Source organism: Aspergillus steynii (genome assembly GCF_002849105.1).
Source record: "Aspergillus steynii IBT 23096 chromosome Unknown P170scaffold_1, whole genome shotgun sequence".
Classification (NCBI taxonomy): Eukaryota; Fungi; Ascomycota; class Eurotiomycetes; order Eurotiales; family Aspergillaceae; genus Aspergillus; species Aspergillus steynii.
In genome coordinates, this window is record NW_020194398.1 from 276287 (window position 1) to 290849 (window position 14563).

The following is a 14563-nucleotide window of genomic DNA, read 5'->3' on the forward strand; positions in this document are numbered from 1 at the left end:
ATGTTTCGTCTCTTCGAAGATACAGTTTATCTTTCCGCCCAGCATGATCTGATGCATGTTCCCATGGTGGGCCATCTTAATCTTTTTTTTTTTTTTTTCTTTTTTTCTTTTAGCCTGGGGTCGGTTTTCTGTTCCTCTCTTTCCATCTCTGTTCATCCCCCACTTTCCACTTTGATTCTGTCTGTACGTTATCTTTTATCTTTCCTTTTTATTCTCTTTTCACGGATGGGCTGGCGAAACTACGGCTGGGTTGATTGATCCGGAGGCTAAAGCCTGCGATATCGCGGCGCGTTATCGGGAATGCAAGTTAAATTCGAATTATCCATTGCTTGTAGGTGTAGCTCTACCATCCGTGTAGCTCTATCTCCCTGTAATGTGCAGGGGCTTGCAAGGTGAATATTGTGTCCAGATATGCTGCAAGAGCAGCGCTGGGTCAAACCGTTCCATTGAATGCTTTTGATGAATAGCACGTGGGTGGGTGAGTAGGCAAAGGCCAAACAAAGTATGTACAGAGAAGTGTAAAAACATGGAAGTAAATGGACAATGAAAGCGCGCGTCATCAGGCGCAAGGAAGCCACATCATCGGCATATCGAACGTAACGAGCAGGACGGACCGCTCAAAGAATCAGAATAATAAAGAATCGAGTGTTAAAGAAGTCCGAGAAGAGAAGAGAAAAAAAAAGAATAAAAATCGAACCACACCAAACCGCGCAGCGCAGGGACCATAGAAGTCCCCACCAAATCTCACCCCAAGAAAAAAAACCCACACCCACTTAATCTCGATTGTCTTGGCTTTTGGATCTCAATCCCACTTGATCAAGATCGAGAGAGAGAGAGAGAGGAGTGCGCTTAGAAGTTGCTAGTCGCCTCCTTCTCGGTGCCAGACGAACAGCCGACATTCTTGACGTGGATCTTTCCACCGGACTGGCTGGTCACGCGCACGTCGACGGTCTCGGCTCCGAACCCGCTCTCGTTCTCGAAGAAGTTGTAGTCGCTGCGGGTGGTCTCCTGCCAGGTGCTGCCGCCGTCGGTGCTGACCTCCAGGGAGGAGACGGGCTCGTTAGCGTTGACGACCTGCATGGAGAACCAGTAGGCGGAGGTGCCCTCCTTGTTCTTCAGGGTGATCGGGGAGTCGATGCCGCAGGGCACGAAGGACCAGTCGATGGGGATGATGCCTTCGGAGGTGCTGGCGAGCTCGGAGAAGGCGGTCTCGAAGAGGTCGAGGTGGTTGGATTCACATTCGGGGCATTTGTCGACGATCTAGGCCGTTAGGTTAGTTTACGTCGTGGGGTTGAAGGAGAAGGGGAGGGAAATACCATGGCCTTGACGTTGTTTCCGTCGGGACCCTTGACGGACACGCAGGCACCACACGACGAGGCGTCGTTCCAGCGGGCTTGGGACAGGGCAGTGCCGAAAAGGCTGCTGGGGATGGTGTAGCCGGTGAAGGAGCATGCTCCGCCGGAGACGTTGCCGCCGTAGAAGGTGGCTTTGCCGGAGTTGACCGCGCCCGAGGAGCCGGATGAAGACGAGGACGAGGACGAGGAGCTAGAGCCAGCATTGGAGTTCGAGTTGGAGCTGGAGCTAGAAGAAGCGGCAGTGGTAGCGGCAGGCTTAGCGGCCTGCGTGGTGGTAGGGACAGCGACCACCGGGGCCTCGGCCTCAGTGGTGGAAGGAGCAGGAGCAGCGGGGGCCTCGGACGACACGACGACGACCGTCGGCTGCTGCTCAACGGCGCTAGATGTGGTCGAGGGCTCTGCAGGAGTGGTGGTCTCGACAGGGGCAGCCTCGGCCTGGGTGGTGACGGGTGCCTCCGTGGTGACTGGGGGAGGGATTTCAACCAATGTGTGGTAGGTCGGCTGGATTGGGGTCTGCGTAGTGCTGACCGTCGTCTCCGAGGTCGAGGTTGTCGACGAAGAGGAAGAGACCGTCGTGGTCAGCTCAACGGACGAGGTCGATGTAGGAGTGGCTTCCGCGGTGACGGTGATGTAGTAGACACTGGGCGAGTAGCCGGGAGGGCACTGGCCATTGTCCCTGTGGTGGAAAAGAGGGCTAGCCGACACCGAGGTCGTGCCGAGGGCAGCAAGGCCCAGAGAGACGAGAGACTGGTACTTCATGGTTGAGTATGTAGAAGATGAACGGTCTGTTGTCGTAAAGGAGTGAATCTGCAAGCAGGTGGACCAAAAAGGACAGGACGTGCAATAAGCACAAGAATAGAAATGTAATGAATGGACACCTGGATATCAAATCCCAGGACGAATAGATCTGCTGTTCCAGACAAGGAGTGTAAGGAGAGACGAAGAAAGGAACAAAGCAGGGACGAACGAGAAAGGAGAATATAAGAGCGACAGGAAATAAATCGTTGCCTCCGGTGGCCATCGGACCAGACCAGGCACGAACCGCCTGACGCCCGCAATATACGGGCAAATGAACCATCCACGAAAACAAGACCACTAGCGCCATTGTTTTAATGAACCGTAAGCCCTAATTGCAGCGTGGTGGCCACTGGTTTGGGCTCTATCGCCGACTAGCGAAATGAGATGTTAATCCGAAACGCCGGGCGTGGATCAGGCCGGTCAAGGCCACGGCCCAAAGAGCGAAATCCGTTGGAATTGCCCCGTCGTTGCTGGCGCGGGATCTCGATAAATGGGTCGTCCGATGGCTTCCGCAGGCTTAGCCATGAGCGTTGGGAAATTAAACTACACAATCCTGGACCCACTGCAAGCAATCAGATCCTGCGGTGGAAATGAAGTAGCCCGGGGACCCCTGGACGCTGCACCGGAATCCAGAGAAATCGCTCATTTGTGCTCACGAAGGAGAGACTGGTCATTTGTGACCTTTAAGGGTCTGATCAATCATGTATAATCTAGGGTGGACGTCGATGGGGCCTGTATTAGCCCGTCTTCGCAGGCTGGATAAAGCAATCATCAGTTATCGAACGATGCGGCGATGCGCTAGTCGCAGTGACCTTTTCACTCTAGGCTGGTTTTCGTCTATTGAGGTCTGCATTAAATATGTATAACCGGTGGTGGCGCTAAATCTCTGAAGCCGATCGGAGTCGAATCCAGGGGGCCAAATGGTTCATTGAGTATAAAACATAATCACGAGCTTCATGTCCTTCCAAATCGCCCTTTACTTGGAATCCCACATAATTTCATTCAACCGCAGAAGTGCGTCTGCGCTGGCTTTCTTCGCAAACATGAAATCTTCCCGGTTCTCGGCTCCTCTGGGTCCTAGGAGGACATCCGAGAAGGAGAGATCGATGAGGATCTTAAGTTCCTCGTACGTAAACGGTTCTCCGTTACCTGCAGCCAGCGCTTGGTCGCCTTTAGCCGCAAAGTACTCCTTTTCTTCCTTCGCATAGTCAAGGGCCTTTTCGGCGCCTTCCAGGAACCAGTCAAGGAACTTGGCACTACGTGGAAGTGCGACAGTCTCGTCATGAGCGGCCAATTCTTCCTCGGAAGCGTTTCCATTCTCAACCAGCTCGACGCTCGGTGCAACGATGACATTCTTCAGGTTCTGCTGCAGGACAAGAACATCCAGTTGTAACCGCAGGGCACCGTTCTCATTCATGGCACCGATAAGGTGGGTTCGAGACACAAAGGTTTGGTCGATGAACCGGGCCAGACCCGATGTAATGAACCAACGCTCCGAAGATCCCAAGTACGTTGAGATATTTGTGTCAAATGCAATCAAGTCATTGTTCAGCTCTAGAACGGTGGGAGATGCGGCCGTTGGCTGGTTGTTGACAATGTGCCACCAGTCGATCGTGGTGTTGGGAGAAGGCGTCGCAGGCTCGGAGTTGTGAGGGTTGTGAGGATTGGGCCCAGCCATCGTTCGGGTCAGCATGTGGATGACACCGCACCGAATGTCAATGTGCAAGGCAAAGAGAGCGGTCATCGAGAGATCTCGCAGAGATTGAAGGGTTGTGTCGAAGGCAGTGGCTGTTTCTGAATTGAGCGGGAGATAGACTGGCTGAGAGACACTATCCCGCCTGGGTTTCATCGCACTGACTAAAGTCCACCGGCGGTTCGTCGGTCCTCTCTCCGCTTGTGACTTCTGCGGCTCGGAGCTAGGCTGGGTGATTTGACGCAATTTCCCGAGGTGGCTTGCAAGCCATTGCTGTGCGATGTTAGGCCGATGCCGGGAGGGTTGTAGTAAGAACACTGACCATGCTATTGTAAAGAAGTGACAGAGCGGCGACCGTCTTAGGGTCGGAAACGATATCGTATGGCTCTAATGGCACGTCATTGGTGCGCTTGAGGAGAATCCTCGTTTCCTAAGAAGGTCAGCTGGGTTTCGGAGGCTGGTGCACATAAGCAGGGGTAAGTTACCTTGTCGATAAGTGCTGGCTTTTCGTCTGTTTCCGCTTTCCACAATCCACTGACCAAGTCATGCAGTTCCCCGGATTCGGCGAACTGAGCTGCCGCCTTGAGTCGAGGCCCAGCGTTAGTGCGAGATGTGACCTTTGTAACAATAGCTTTACCGGTGTTGTTAGTGAAGAGCAGCAGAACATCAAGTTTTCGTGGTTGCTCACCTTTATACCATCCACAGCACTTGTCATAATAGGTCACTATCTGTGTGATAAGAAGTTGGGAGAATGCCTGGTCATGAGGGATACTCGAAAGCATTTTACTGAACTCTCTGATGGTAGACATAAATTGGACCGTTCCCTACAACGACGACGGGTTAGTCAATGGCATATACAGAACAGCTGATTCATTACCTTGAACAGAGGCCGTGGTGAGACGGCCGACCAGTGAGAATCCTCGGTGAATGCGTCCGGTGCAATATAGCTGAGGGTACATAGATCGGTCACAGTTTCATCCAGCTGGGGAAGGAAAACATTGACAAGAAAGTCGTCCAAAAACGAAGTCAACGTGCTCATAGCAATGTCCGACTCCACGGGAACGATTTCTTTCAACCGCTGGATGAAAGAGAGTGAGGGTGGGAGAAGGAGACTCATGTTGAACACACTCGGCTCTAGAAGAATCTTATGACCGGTACCCGAGTTCCCTTGCTTGCGATCAGATGCAGTCTCCGCAGAGGATTTCTGTCGTGATTTGGACACCAGTCCAGGGACCGACGTTCGAAGGATTTCGTCCAGTTCATCCTGTTCGGCCTGGATTTCCGTTGTTCGGTCCGCCTCGGACAATTTGAACATTTTCTAGATGTAGTTAGCAATGGCATTGCACTGATTCATGCACCAGATCTCAATCACCTTATTTTTGTCTCTAATGCCCGAGTAAAATTGGCGCCGGGCATCGGCCTCTTCAGCCCCTTGTCGCAACGACACTCCGTCGGTGGCCAGGTAGTCGTGCATGATAGATCGAATCTGGTCGAAAAATATCAGATAAAGGAATCTTCTTTACTATCGCGATGCTTGACAGCTTACCTCGCTCTGGTAGAGCTTCCACAACTCTTTGAAGCCACCCACGAGAGAGCTGCTCTTAGGAATCCCCTCACGTTCTACGATAGCCGCAATGACATCGTGGACGACGCGGTGACCCTCGGCGATGGATTCAAATTTGGCATATAACGCCCACAGGTATTCGGATAAGACATGCCCGCGCTTCTCAATAACCTCGGTGGGCAAGGCGTTCTTGTTGTCTTGAGATGCAAAGCCGCGGGTTGGGTTCGGGTAGCGTGTATCAATCTCAGCGTTTGTTTTGTCAACCACGGAGAACAGTTCAACGGGGAGGCGCTGTTCGATTCGATCGACAGCTATATCCAGATGGCCCATCTTGTTGAGTGCCTCCACCAGCAACTGGATATAGTAAAAGGTGTCGGCTTCCGGGTTCCTCGAGGCATCTTCCACCATGGGCGTGGAGGCATCCAGCTTCGCAAGGAACCCATACACAGGCCTCTCCCAGGTATTCGCTCCAGTCAAGCTGGCAGGGGTCCCATTGCTGCCTTCTCCTTCAGCTGTAGGCTGTTTCCATCGACCCGAGCAGTAGGGAGACTTGAGATATAGATGATCGTGCAATTCCTCTACGAGAATATCGGTAATCGACGTCTCCTGGTTGGTGAAATAGGCACGGATGTCCGCCAGAGCACCGATGTTGTCCAAGTCGGAACGCCGGAGTAGTCGGAACGCATTGTGAAGTACTTCGACCGCTGCAAGAAATCGCTTGTCCGATATCAAGGATTCCAATTTCTCGGGAAGGGACTGGATTTCCTGGATCTGACTGAACAGCTGGATAATATCATCGTACTTCTGGGAGGATGTCGCCAGGCCCTTGAGCTCGGGCTTGGTCGCTAGCAACCCGCCTTTTGCCTGCTCTAGTGCATTCTTCAGATTCCGGACGCGGCCCTGTGAACTCTGGATGCTCGATTGAATCTTATGGTAGGTACCGATAGAACTGTTAAATCCCTGGTGGTGTTCTGACAACGTATCTCTTTAGCAATGGAGGAACAACAACGGTGCAACTACGAGAACGAACCATTGACAACGGACTTCAACGTCTTCTGGATCTGATCGTGTATATTCAAGAAATCCGGCTCGCGATCAGCCTTTCCTAGCGTGCTGGTGTCCATCAACTGCAAAGCCACTTGCGCCGGTACGCAATCATCGGAGGCCACAAATGCCCATTCGCTGTGAATCGACTGTAAGACACCTGAGCAGACACCAAATGGTCAGCATAAGTGCTCGCGGGTCACACAGCATGAAGATAGGAAGATGCCAGGTAGCAGGGAGCCAAACCATCAGTAGCATGGGGCCCTGGCGCCGAATTGCTCATATCTCGATCTCTCCCCCTCTCCCTCTCTCCGCTACTACTGCTGTTGGCCAGCCAGCTAGCCTCTCCTTGTGACCGCCCATCGCGCGAAGTCTGCAATCGCCTCTCGGATTCCACCTCTCGGTCTCGTGTGCGGGAGCGCGACGAGGACGAGTATTCGTGCTCTCGCTCCCATCGATCGCGGCGTCGGTCGGGGGACTGGGACGGAGGCAGAGACTGTTGCGAAGCCTCAGGGTAAAAGCCACCGTAGCCACCGGGGCGACGGTCTCGACTTCCTCCTCCTCCTCCTCCTCCTCCTCCGGCTCCGTAGCCGTTTACCCCCAGGTTGCTATTGCTGCTACCGCTACCGTACCCTCCATCGGGGCGATCGTATCGGCTGGAGTCGGAGTAGCCGTATCCGTTGGCGTAGCCGCTTCTGCCACTCATACCAGATTGCTGATTCCGGTCGGTCTTATGCGAAACAAATCAGATCTGATTGCGAAGGTTTCCGGAGGGAAGGGGAATAGCGGGGGATCAAATATCGAAGATCGGCGTGTCAGGTCGCGAGATCAAGGTTCGGTGTTCAGGCGCTGGCGCAATAAGATCAGGAAGGAGATGATGCGACCATGATCAGTTTACCAGGCAACAAAAGCGGGTGAGAAGGTGGAATGGCTCGACAGCGACCGGGGGCCGTAAGATGTATGAGGTAGAAAGCCGAAACAGAAAGGAGCAACGATCGCAGGTGGAAGGCGGCTGGCGCTTCTCCACACAAGCAACCAGCCACGTTCCGCAACGCTGAATGCCGACACCTCCGAACTACAACTCTAGAGTAGGGCTTGACGGGGGAGAATCGACCCCATGTTAGATTGCGTGAACTCTATTCCTAATACTAATTAAAAGGGGCTCGTCTGCTCCTGACCCAAGCAGGTTCCAGACTGCACGAAGAATACTACGAGCGCACGAGGCGCGTTCTACCAAGACAGCGCTTATTTCGAGATGGGCTGCGTCTCGCGCTCGAGCCACTGGCGCGTGTACGCATCGTTCTCGAAGAAGTGGTGGGTTTTCTCCCAAATCTCGGCGTGGTAGTCATTGACCCATTTGATCTCGGAGTCACTGAGGAGAGAGGGCTCGATCAGGTTGCGACCCACGGGAGTCATGGTGACATGCTCAAAGCCCAGCCACGGGCGATCGCCGAAGTTATGCGTCGTTTGGACCTCACGAGCCATGATAACGTCTGTAAATCATTTTGAGTTAAGCAGCTCTTGTTGCTCGGGGGAAGGGACCTTACTCTCGATACGGATGCCAAATTTGCCGTCCTCGTAGAATCCGGGTTCTATAGAAGTTAGCAAACGACCCTCTCAGCCCCGAATCGATGCACCGTACCATCCGAGATGACATTGCCAGGAGCAATCGGAACCTCCGTGTACTGAACGCGAGTGCCGATGCCCATAGGTCCCTCGTGCACATTCTACAAGCACAGTTAGCCGGCGCTTGAGCCTCGTCGAAGGCAGGTTCAATACTCACCAGATAGGAGCCAATGCCGTGACCGGTTCCGTGCAGGTAGTCCAGACCTTCCTTCCACAGGTGCTGTCTCGCCAAAACATCCAGCGCAAATCCACTGGTGCCCTTAGGGAAGACGGCGGAATCCAGGGCGATGACACCCTTCAGAACCAAAGTGAAAGCCTTCTTCTCGAGCTCGGAAGGCTGTCCGAAATGGAATGTTCTCGTCACGTCCGTCGTTCCGTCCAGATACTGAGCGCCCGAGTCACAGAGGTAGATTGCCTTTGGGTCAATGATGGCGCAGCTTCCCTTCTCAGGCTTGTAGTGGATAACAGCGCCGTTCGGGCCGGTAGACGAGATGGTGTCGAAAGAAAGACCGGCGAAACGATCGTGCTTGGATCGGATCTGCTCCAATTTGTCGGCAGCATCCACTTCATCCAGAGTAGTCTTCTTGTTGACCAGTTCGTTCTCAAGCCAAGCGAAGTATTCGGTCAGCGCAGCCCCATCCCGGATATGGCACGCGCGCATGCCCGCGAGTTCCACGTCGTTTTTGATGGCCTTGGCATCGCCAATTGGGCTACGAGCCTCCTCAACATGATCTTCGCCTCCCAGACTAAGACTGAGAGCCCAAGAAGCCTTGTTCGACAAAAGGAACTTCGACGGTTGCGTTTCTTGCTTGCGCGCCTCGCTGATTGCCTTGACATCGGCGAAGATGGAGCCATACGGTTTAATGGTGACATCTTGGCCAAGGTGAGCTTTGACCTCCGGAGTCAGTTTATCCTCATCGACATAAAGATCGACCGTTGTGGGCGTGATGATGGCGTATGAGAAGAAGACGGGGTTGTAGGGGATGCTGAAATTTAACCAGTTAGCAACAAATGGAACAAAGCAAAACATCAAGACCGAAGCTGGACCTACTCGGTGCCACGCAGGTTGAACAACCACGCAATTTCATCGAGCATCGCTGTTCATTCGCATCATTAGTCACCACAGCCATTCGAAAAGGATCGGGACACAGTACAAATCACGAATCCGGCGTACTTCTTGGTCTCTAACTCCTTGCGCAGCTCGCCAATCTTCTCTTGGAAGCTCTTGCCCGCATATTTCTCCGGGTGTACCTTGACTAGCTCCCTTGGGGCGGCAGGTCGGTCCTTGCCCCAAACCAGATCAACCAGGTTCTGCTGAACGCCCACCAGCGATGAGCCGCTCTTCTTGAGGGTTTCGGAGAGGCTGCGAGCGCCGGCTATAGGTTGTGTTAGCGTCTCCAACCGCCGGCAGAAGATTGGGTCAACCTACATGGGGTGAAGAGAGCCGGGTCAACACCAACGACTTTGCCGCCGTCGGCTTGCTCGGTAGTCCTGGATAACAGTCAGTTCATGACCTTCGGATCACTCCGTCGCGCATTGCATACCATTCCTGCCAGGTGGGAACACCCTCCACACCCCGCTTGAGGAGCTCCCAGTTGCTGTCCAGCTGCTTCGCAGCCTGATTGAAGTAGCGACCATCGGTCGACAGGGCAGCCTTGGTCAGAGAGACAATAGCAGTGCCTGCGGATCCGGAGAAGCCGGAGATGAATTCTGCAGAGAGAGGTTTGAGTTATAACGGTGACTGCGGACACTTGTCTTGGAATCGTGGCATCAAACAGGCGCGAGAATCAAGGGCGACATTCTAACCTCGACGACCGTCACATGGGGCGATGTATTCCGACTGGTGGCTATCTTCTGAGGGCACGACTTTTGGAAACGGTTAGGATGCGACCTTCATCATTGCAACAGTAGGGCGGGGGGTCATATGATGTCATACTGTATACATCGACCTGGTGCTCCTGCATCAACTGTCGCAGTTTGGCCAGGCGTTCGGAGGTGTTGACGGTCCCCATCTCGACGGAGTAGCGCGGGACGGAGGTGGAAAAGAACCTGGGGCGGGCGAAAGATAATTGGCGAACCGATCGGAAGGTTGACGACCAACAAAGGCGAATTGGAGGGTGGGAAAGGAGCATCGACAGGCGAGTTTGGACCAGGAAAGGATGCGGGTGTCCGATGAATGGTCTCCCGAAGATGAGGCCTGCAAGCACAAGCCTCCGGGAGGTTACACAAGGGAGGGAAGAGAAAGAAGAAAAAGAAGGCGGACAAAGACCCAGACTAGCAAATGGAAAGCAGGCCAGTTATATCTGCAACTTTGGCAGGAGGGAGAAAGAGGCCGTGTGCAGGGTTGAGGTGGCAGACGTGGAGAGACGCGGCCAACAAGAGACGGCGGAGGGAGCTTTGGGCAGGTCGGCCGGTGGGAGACGGTATGGGTATGGTACCAGGTAGGTATTGGCGGTCAGTTTATATGGGAGGTGACAGTCTGTTACAGTATGCATGGTACGAGAATACACCGTGACAACCCCGTGACCCGCCGGGGATTCCGTCATTAATGGGGATTATTTAGGCCCCCTCAGGCAGCTTCATGCGGTTGAATTCACTGCACCTGGACTCCGAGACTACTAGACTGACAGATGAATGGCAGCAGGAGACAGTGGTTGCGCATAAAAATGGACAGGTGCCCCTCCCTGCCCGACCGGATCTGACTTGTCACACGCGGTGAATGTCGTCTTGTCCTTCACTCCGTCGCTCCGTCCGTCTCTCGGATGATTTGATTCCATCCCCCTCCATCCCCCCGCCTCACCGCCTGACGCTTCCGTGATAGCGGTATCAGCACGTGACACCCCTTTACAGTCCCGCCGTCTATACTTATCCTTTTCTGCTCCCGGCGCCAATTCGGCCTCAATGGACGTCCCTGGCCAAGGCTCACAAGTGCAGCCTCTCCTTGATGAGGCCAAGACAGTGAGTTGGTCCCCACATCGTCGGGAGAAATCTCGGTCTCCACAGTCTCTAAATAGTCTCCCAGCTGGTCTCCGAGCTCTACCATCCCGCCAACACGGGCGACCCGGCGAAGATCAAGGCCATTAATGAGCAACTCCAGGCCTTGCAGAAGAGCCCCCATGCATGGCTGATCGCCAATTATCTCCTTGGTCATCAGGCCACGGATTTGAGATTCTTCGGCGCTTTGACGTTTACGGTCAAGATCAATCAGGACTGGTATGCCTACCGGACCATGCAGCGGCTATGGAAGCTTGACGTATGCTAACGAGTCTGGTACAGGCAGCAGCTAAAGGAAGGTGAGGTCCAGGAACTCCTCGCCCGTCTCATCGATCACTATGTGTTCCTGGTCAATGGAGGCGAGCAGGCGATGGTCATTCGCAAGCTGGCTTCGAGTCTGTCCACGATCTTTCTGAAGCCCAACGCCCCGTGGACTCGTGCGATCAAGAGTCTGGCGGCCTCTTTAGCCAATGGCAAGTACGTCCCGGAACAGCAGTGCGAGTCTTTCGATTTACAAACCGCCATCCTTCCGGCTATGCCCGAACGATTTGTAGCCAGTCTGTTTCATTTCTCCAACACCCTTGCCGAAGAAATAAACAGATCATCGGAGTCACGCCAACCTGGAGACAGTGATCGCATCTCGCAGAATGTTGAGGATGCGCTTTCACTCGTCAACTTTGCTCTTCACAATGTCCTGCAGAAGCAGGCCAGTGGTAACACTATCCCGGGTGAAGGCCCCGGACCTGAGATTGTCAATGCATATCACGTAAGTGGGATCGGACCCTTTCTTGAATCTTTATCCTATCTATTGTCTTTTGAAATTTAAATCTAACCCCACATCACAGTCATGGATGTCTGTCCGAAGTGTATTCCAGCGCGACACCGGACCCAGCTCGCAGCTTGACACCACAACAACCTACGTGGTCCAGACCTTGAACGTCCCCAGTTTCTCCAAGACCGCAGGGCAGGTCCTGGTTGAACTCTTGGATTGGCGAGATAATACATTCAGCCCATCCCATCTGGACTCGATCCTGGAGTACCTCGTTAACGAGGCTGGTGGCACGCATGTGATGGGACTATTAGACGGCGACTTTGATGATGAAAATATGACATATCTCGAGCTTTTGCTAGGCTATGCATCACTCAAGCAAAGGGATTTGCTAAGGCAATCCATTGATCCACAACACGCACGGCTGTTGGAATTACTCCACGCCGTGTTCCAGGCGTCCGGACACGCAGCAATTGAAGATGCGGCCAGCCCACTGCTGGTGGAATGGTGGACGGAAGTTGCAGACGATCTCCAGGAAATTCTGCTCGATGCCGAGGACCAGTCTGGATTCGAGTTTGCCAAACAGAACCTAGCGCGCGCGGCTACGGACTGTTTCACGAAGCTGCACTGGCCGGAACCATACGAGTTGCGGGAATGGAGCGATGACGACCGTGCCGAATTTGGATCCTTCCGCCGTGATGTTTGCGATTTCCTCTTGGCCATCTATCCCATGTTGGGGGTGGAGTTGGTCCAGGTGTTCCAGGAGCGCGCCAAATCGTCCCTGGCGCAGGAGAAATGGACCACTTTCGAAGCGGCCATCTTCTGCATTGCGCAGCTTTCCGAGGCTGTGGATGAAAACCAGCATGCCGACCAATGTCTGAATTCGATTTTCTTCAGTGACGAGTTCGCGCGGCTGTGTGAGAGCAACGAGGGACAGATCCCGGACAAGGCCCGCCAGACCTTGGTAGACATGTTTGGAAAATACCAGTCATACTTTGAACGCACCCACGTTTTACTCCCCCAGGTCTTGACATTCCTGTTCGCATCGCTTAAGGTAGCCTCGTGCGCCTCTACAGCGTCCCGATCTATCTCCTACCTCTGCAAATTCTGCCGCAGCGCTCTCACCTTCGAGCTGCCCGCATTCATGGCCCAGTTCGAGCAATTCCGCATGAAGCCTACGGCTACGACCTCGACTATGGAGAAAGTGCTCGAGGGAATCGCAGCGATCGTGCAGACCTTGCCGAGCGATGAGGAGAAAGCACACATACTCGAAGGAATCCTGAAATCCTTCCACGAACAAGCGATGCTCGCACGGGATGAAGCCGCACGCGGCCTGGTTGATCCTGCCCGCTACCTGGCTCATATGGTGCTGCGATGCGTGGCCAGTATCGGCCGGGGTCTCCGGACGGAGAACGAGGTTACCATAGACGGCGGATCCGGCGAAGATAGCAACCCCTATCCGCCGACTTTTTGGAATGCGGGTAACGGCGCTGCATCGCAGAACCTAATCATGCAGTGTCTGCAGCTCCTCATGACCGACTTCCCATTGGACGTGGCCATCATCGAAGCGGCATGCGACATCCTCAAGGCCGGTTACACGGAGAGAACGGGCCCGTACGTCTTCCCGCCAATGATGACGGTCAGCTTCGTCAAAAGCATCCCCTCCGGCAGCGCCGGCACGGACATGGTGATGGGCACCGCCTCGGCCTTCCTCGCATCCCATAGCGCACACCCAGAGCACGTTCGCGACGAGGCGGTCGCGTTGATTGTACACGTCTACGGCGCATTCTGCTGGATGCATGAAAACCCGGAGTTTTATGACCCCGAGGTGGCCAACAGCGGCATGGACTTCCTGACCCGCCTCCTCCCTCGGTACCATCCCTACCTGTTCGCGCTGACCAGCACGCCCCCGGAGCCCAGTCCCACCGACGCCGCCCTAGGAAACGGCCAGGTACAGCGGCCCCCGGTTCTTCAGGCGATCTTGAACTTCACGCTTCTCTCGTTGCAAGGGCCAGACCCGCTCCCCCTGCGGTCGGCCTCCCAGTTCTGGGTCAGCGTCATCAATCTCCCCACGGAAGTCGAGTCCGTTCAAGTCGGCATTCGCGACAGTCTTCCCGCGCTCTGTCGCATTCTCATCGTGCAGGTAGCCGGGCGATGTGCGCGATCCGATCTGGAGCATCTCTGCGAGGTGCTGAGACGGCTGATCTTCAAGCACCAGGGCCACGCCCGCCCCCATCTAGCTACGGCCCTGTCTGACCTGGGAACCGAGAATGCCATGGTCTCGGGCCCCGCCCCGGACGTGGCCACCGTTCATCAGGAGCGGCAGCGCTTCCTTGCGTCGCTGCTCGCTGCTCGAGGGGCCAAGGCGCAAACGGGACAGTTGGTGCGTACTTTCTGGATGAAAAGCCGCGGAGCCGGATTCGATTACATTGGGTAGGACTGGATACAACGGAAGAATTTTGGCCAAAGGGTGACAAGGTACAGCGAAACAAGTGAAGCAAAAATAAATAATTATGGAACAACAAAAAAGAAAGAAAAAAAAAGGAATAGCTCAGACAAGACCAGACCAGAGAAAGAGAAGAGAGAAATATGCACGCAATCACTGCATTTGATTCGCTCGCAGTAATCCACGCACAAAAAGGCCCAAACAACAAAGCCGATCTGACTAAAGTCCCCGTCCAAAGTGAAGCTGAGTAGCGCCAACCTACTCGGTCCAGCGT

General features: G+C 54.2%; 3 protein-coding genes across 3 annotated transcripts; 1 reads left to right on the forward strand and 2 right to left on the reverse strand.

The window, feature by feature from the left end:
* Positions 1-403: 403 nt before the first annotated feature.
* P170DRAFT_451719 (putative extracellular cellulase CelA/allergen Asp F7-like) lies at positions 404-2546 on the reverse strand. Its single transcript, XM_024851212.1, has 2 exons — positions 1317-2546; positions 404-1260 (listed from the first exon to the last, which is right to left on the reverse strand). Exons 1-2 carry the CDS (start codon positions 2112-2114, stop codon positions 850-852), a joined length of 1209 nt encoding a protein of 402 aa, XP_024708988.1. The 5' UTR covers positions 2115-2546; the 3' UTR covers positions 404-849.
* Positions 2547-2655: 109 nt separating this feature from the next.
* On the reverse strand, positions 2656-10430 carry P170DRAFT_451720 (exocyst subunit SEC8). The gene is made up of 19 exons (XM_024851213.1): positions 10017-10430; positions 9887-9946; positions 9625-9790; positions 9510-9571; positions 9235-9456; positions 9132-9177; positions 8238-9066; positions 8097-8181; positions 8002-8046; positions 7808-7947; positions 6701-7169; positions 6441-6614; positions 5393-6381; positions 5219-5332; positions 4724-5164; positions 4535-4670; positions 4332-4477; positions 4169-4276; positions 2656-4119 (listed from the first exon to the last, which is right to left on the reverse strand). Exons 1-19 carry the CDS (start codon positions 10210-10212, stop codon positions 3130-3132), a joined length of 5418 nt encoding a protein of 1805 aa, XP_024708989.1. The 5' UTR covers positions 10213-10430; the 3' UTR covers positions 2656-3129.
* A 273-nt stretch (positions 10431-10703) lies between these two features.
* On the forward strand, positions 10704-14439 carry P170DRAFT_431515 (putative importin 13). Its single transcript, XM_024848055.1, has 4 exons — positions 10704-11038; positions 11103-11293; positions 11357-11840; positions 11920-14439. Exons 1-4 carry the CDS (start codon positions 10982-10984, stop codon positions 14278-14280), a joined length of 3093 nt encoding a protein of 1030 aa, XP_024708990.1. The 5' UTR covers positions 10704-10981; the 3' UTR covers positions 14281-14439.
* Positions 14440-14563: the final 124 nt, after the last annotated feature.

Bases quoted from the DNA above. Each gene is read 5' to 3' on its own strand.
- P170DRAFT_451719 (XM_024851212.1), bottom strand. From the start codon at position 2,114: ATGAAGTACCAGTCTCTCGTCTCTCTGGGCCTTGCTGCCCTCGGCACG. The intron at 1,261-1,316 runs GTATTTCCCTCC...CTAACGGCCTAG, and splicing joins GAAACAACGTCAAGGCCATG to ATCGTCGACAAATGCCCCGA.
- P170DRAFT_451720 (XM_024851213.1), bottom strand. From the start codon at position 10,212: ATGCTCCTTTCCCACCCTCCAATTCGCCTTTGTTGGTCGTCAACCTTC. The intron at 4,277-4,331 runs GTAACTTACCCC...TGACCTTCTTAG, and splicing joins AGCCAGCACTTATCGACAAG to GAAACGAGGATTCTCCTCAA. The intron at 4,120-4,168 runs GTCAGTGTTCTT...AACATCGCACAG, and splicing joins CACTTCTTTACAATAGCATG to CAATGGCTTGCAAGCCACCT.
- P170DRAFT_431515 (XM_024848055.1), top strand. From the start codon at position 10,982: ATGGACGTCCCTGGCCAAGGCTCACAAGTGCAGCCTCTCCTTGATGAG. The intron at 11,294-11,356 runs GTATGCCTACCG...AGTCTGGTACAG, and splicing joins GTCAAGATCAATCAGGACTG to GCAGCAGCTAAAGGAAGGTG. The intron at 11,841-11,919 runs GTAAGTGGGATC...CCCACATCACAG, and splicing joins AGATTGTCAATGCATATCAC to TCATGGATGTCTGTCCGAAG.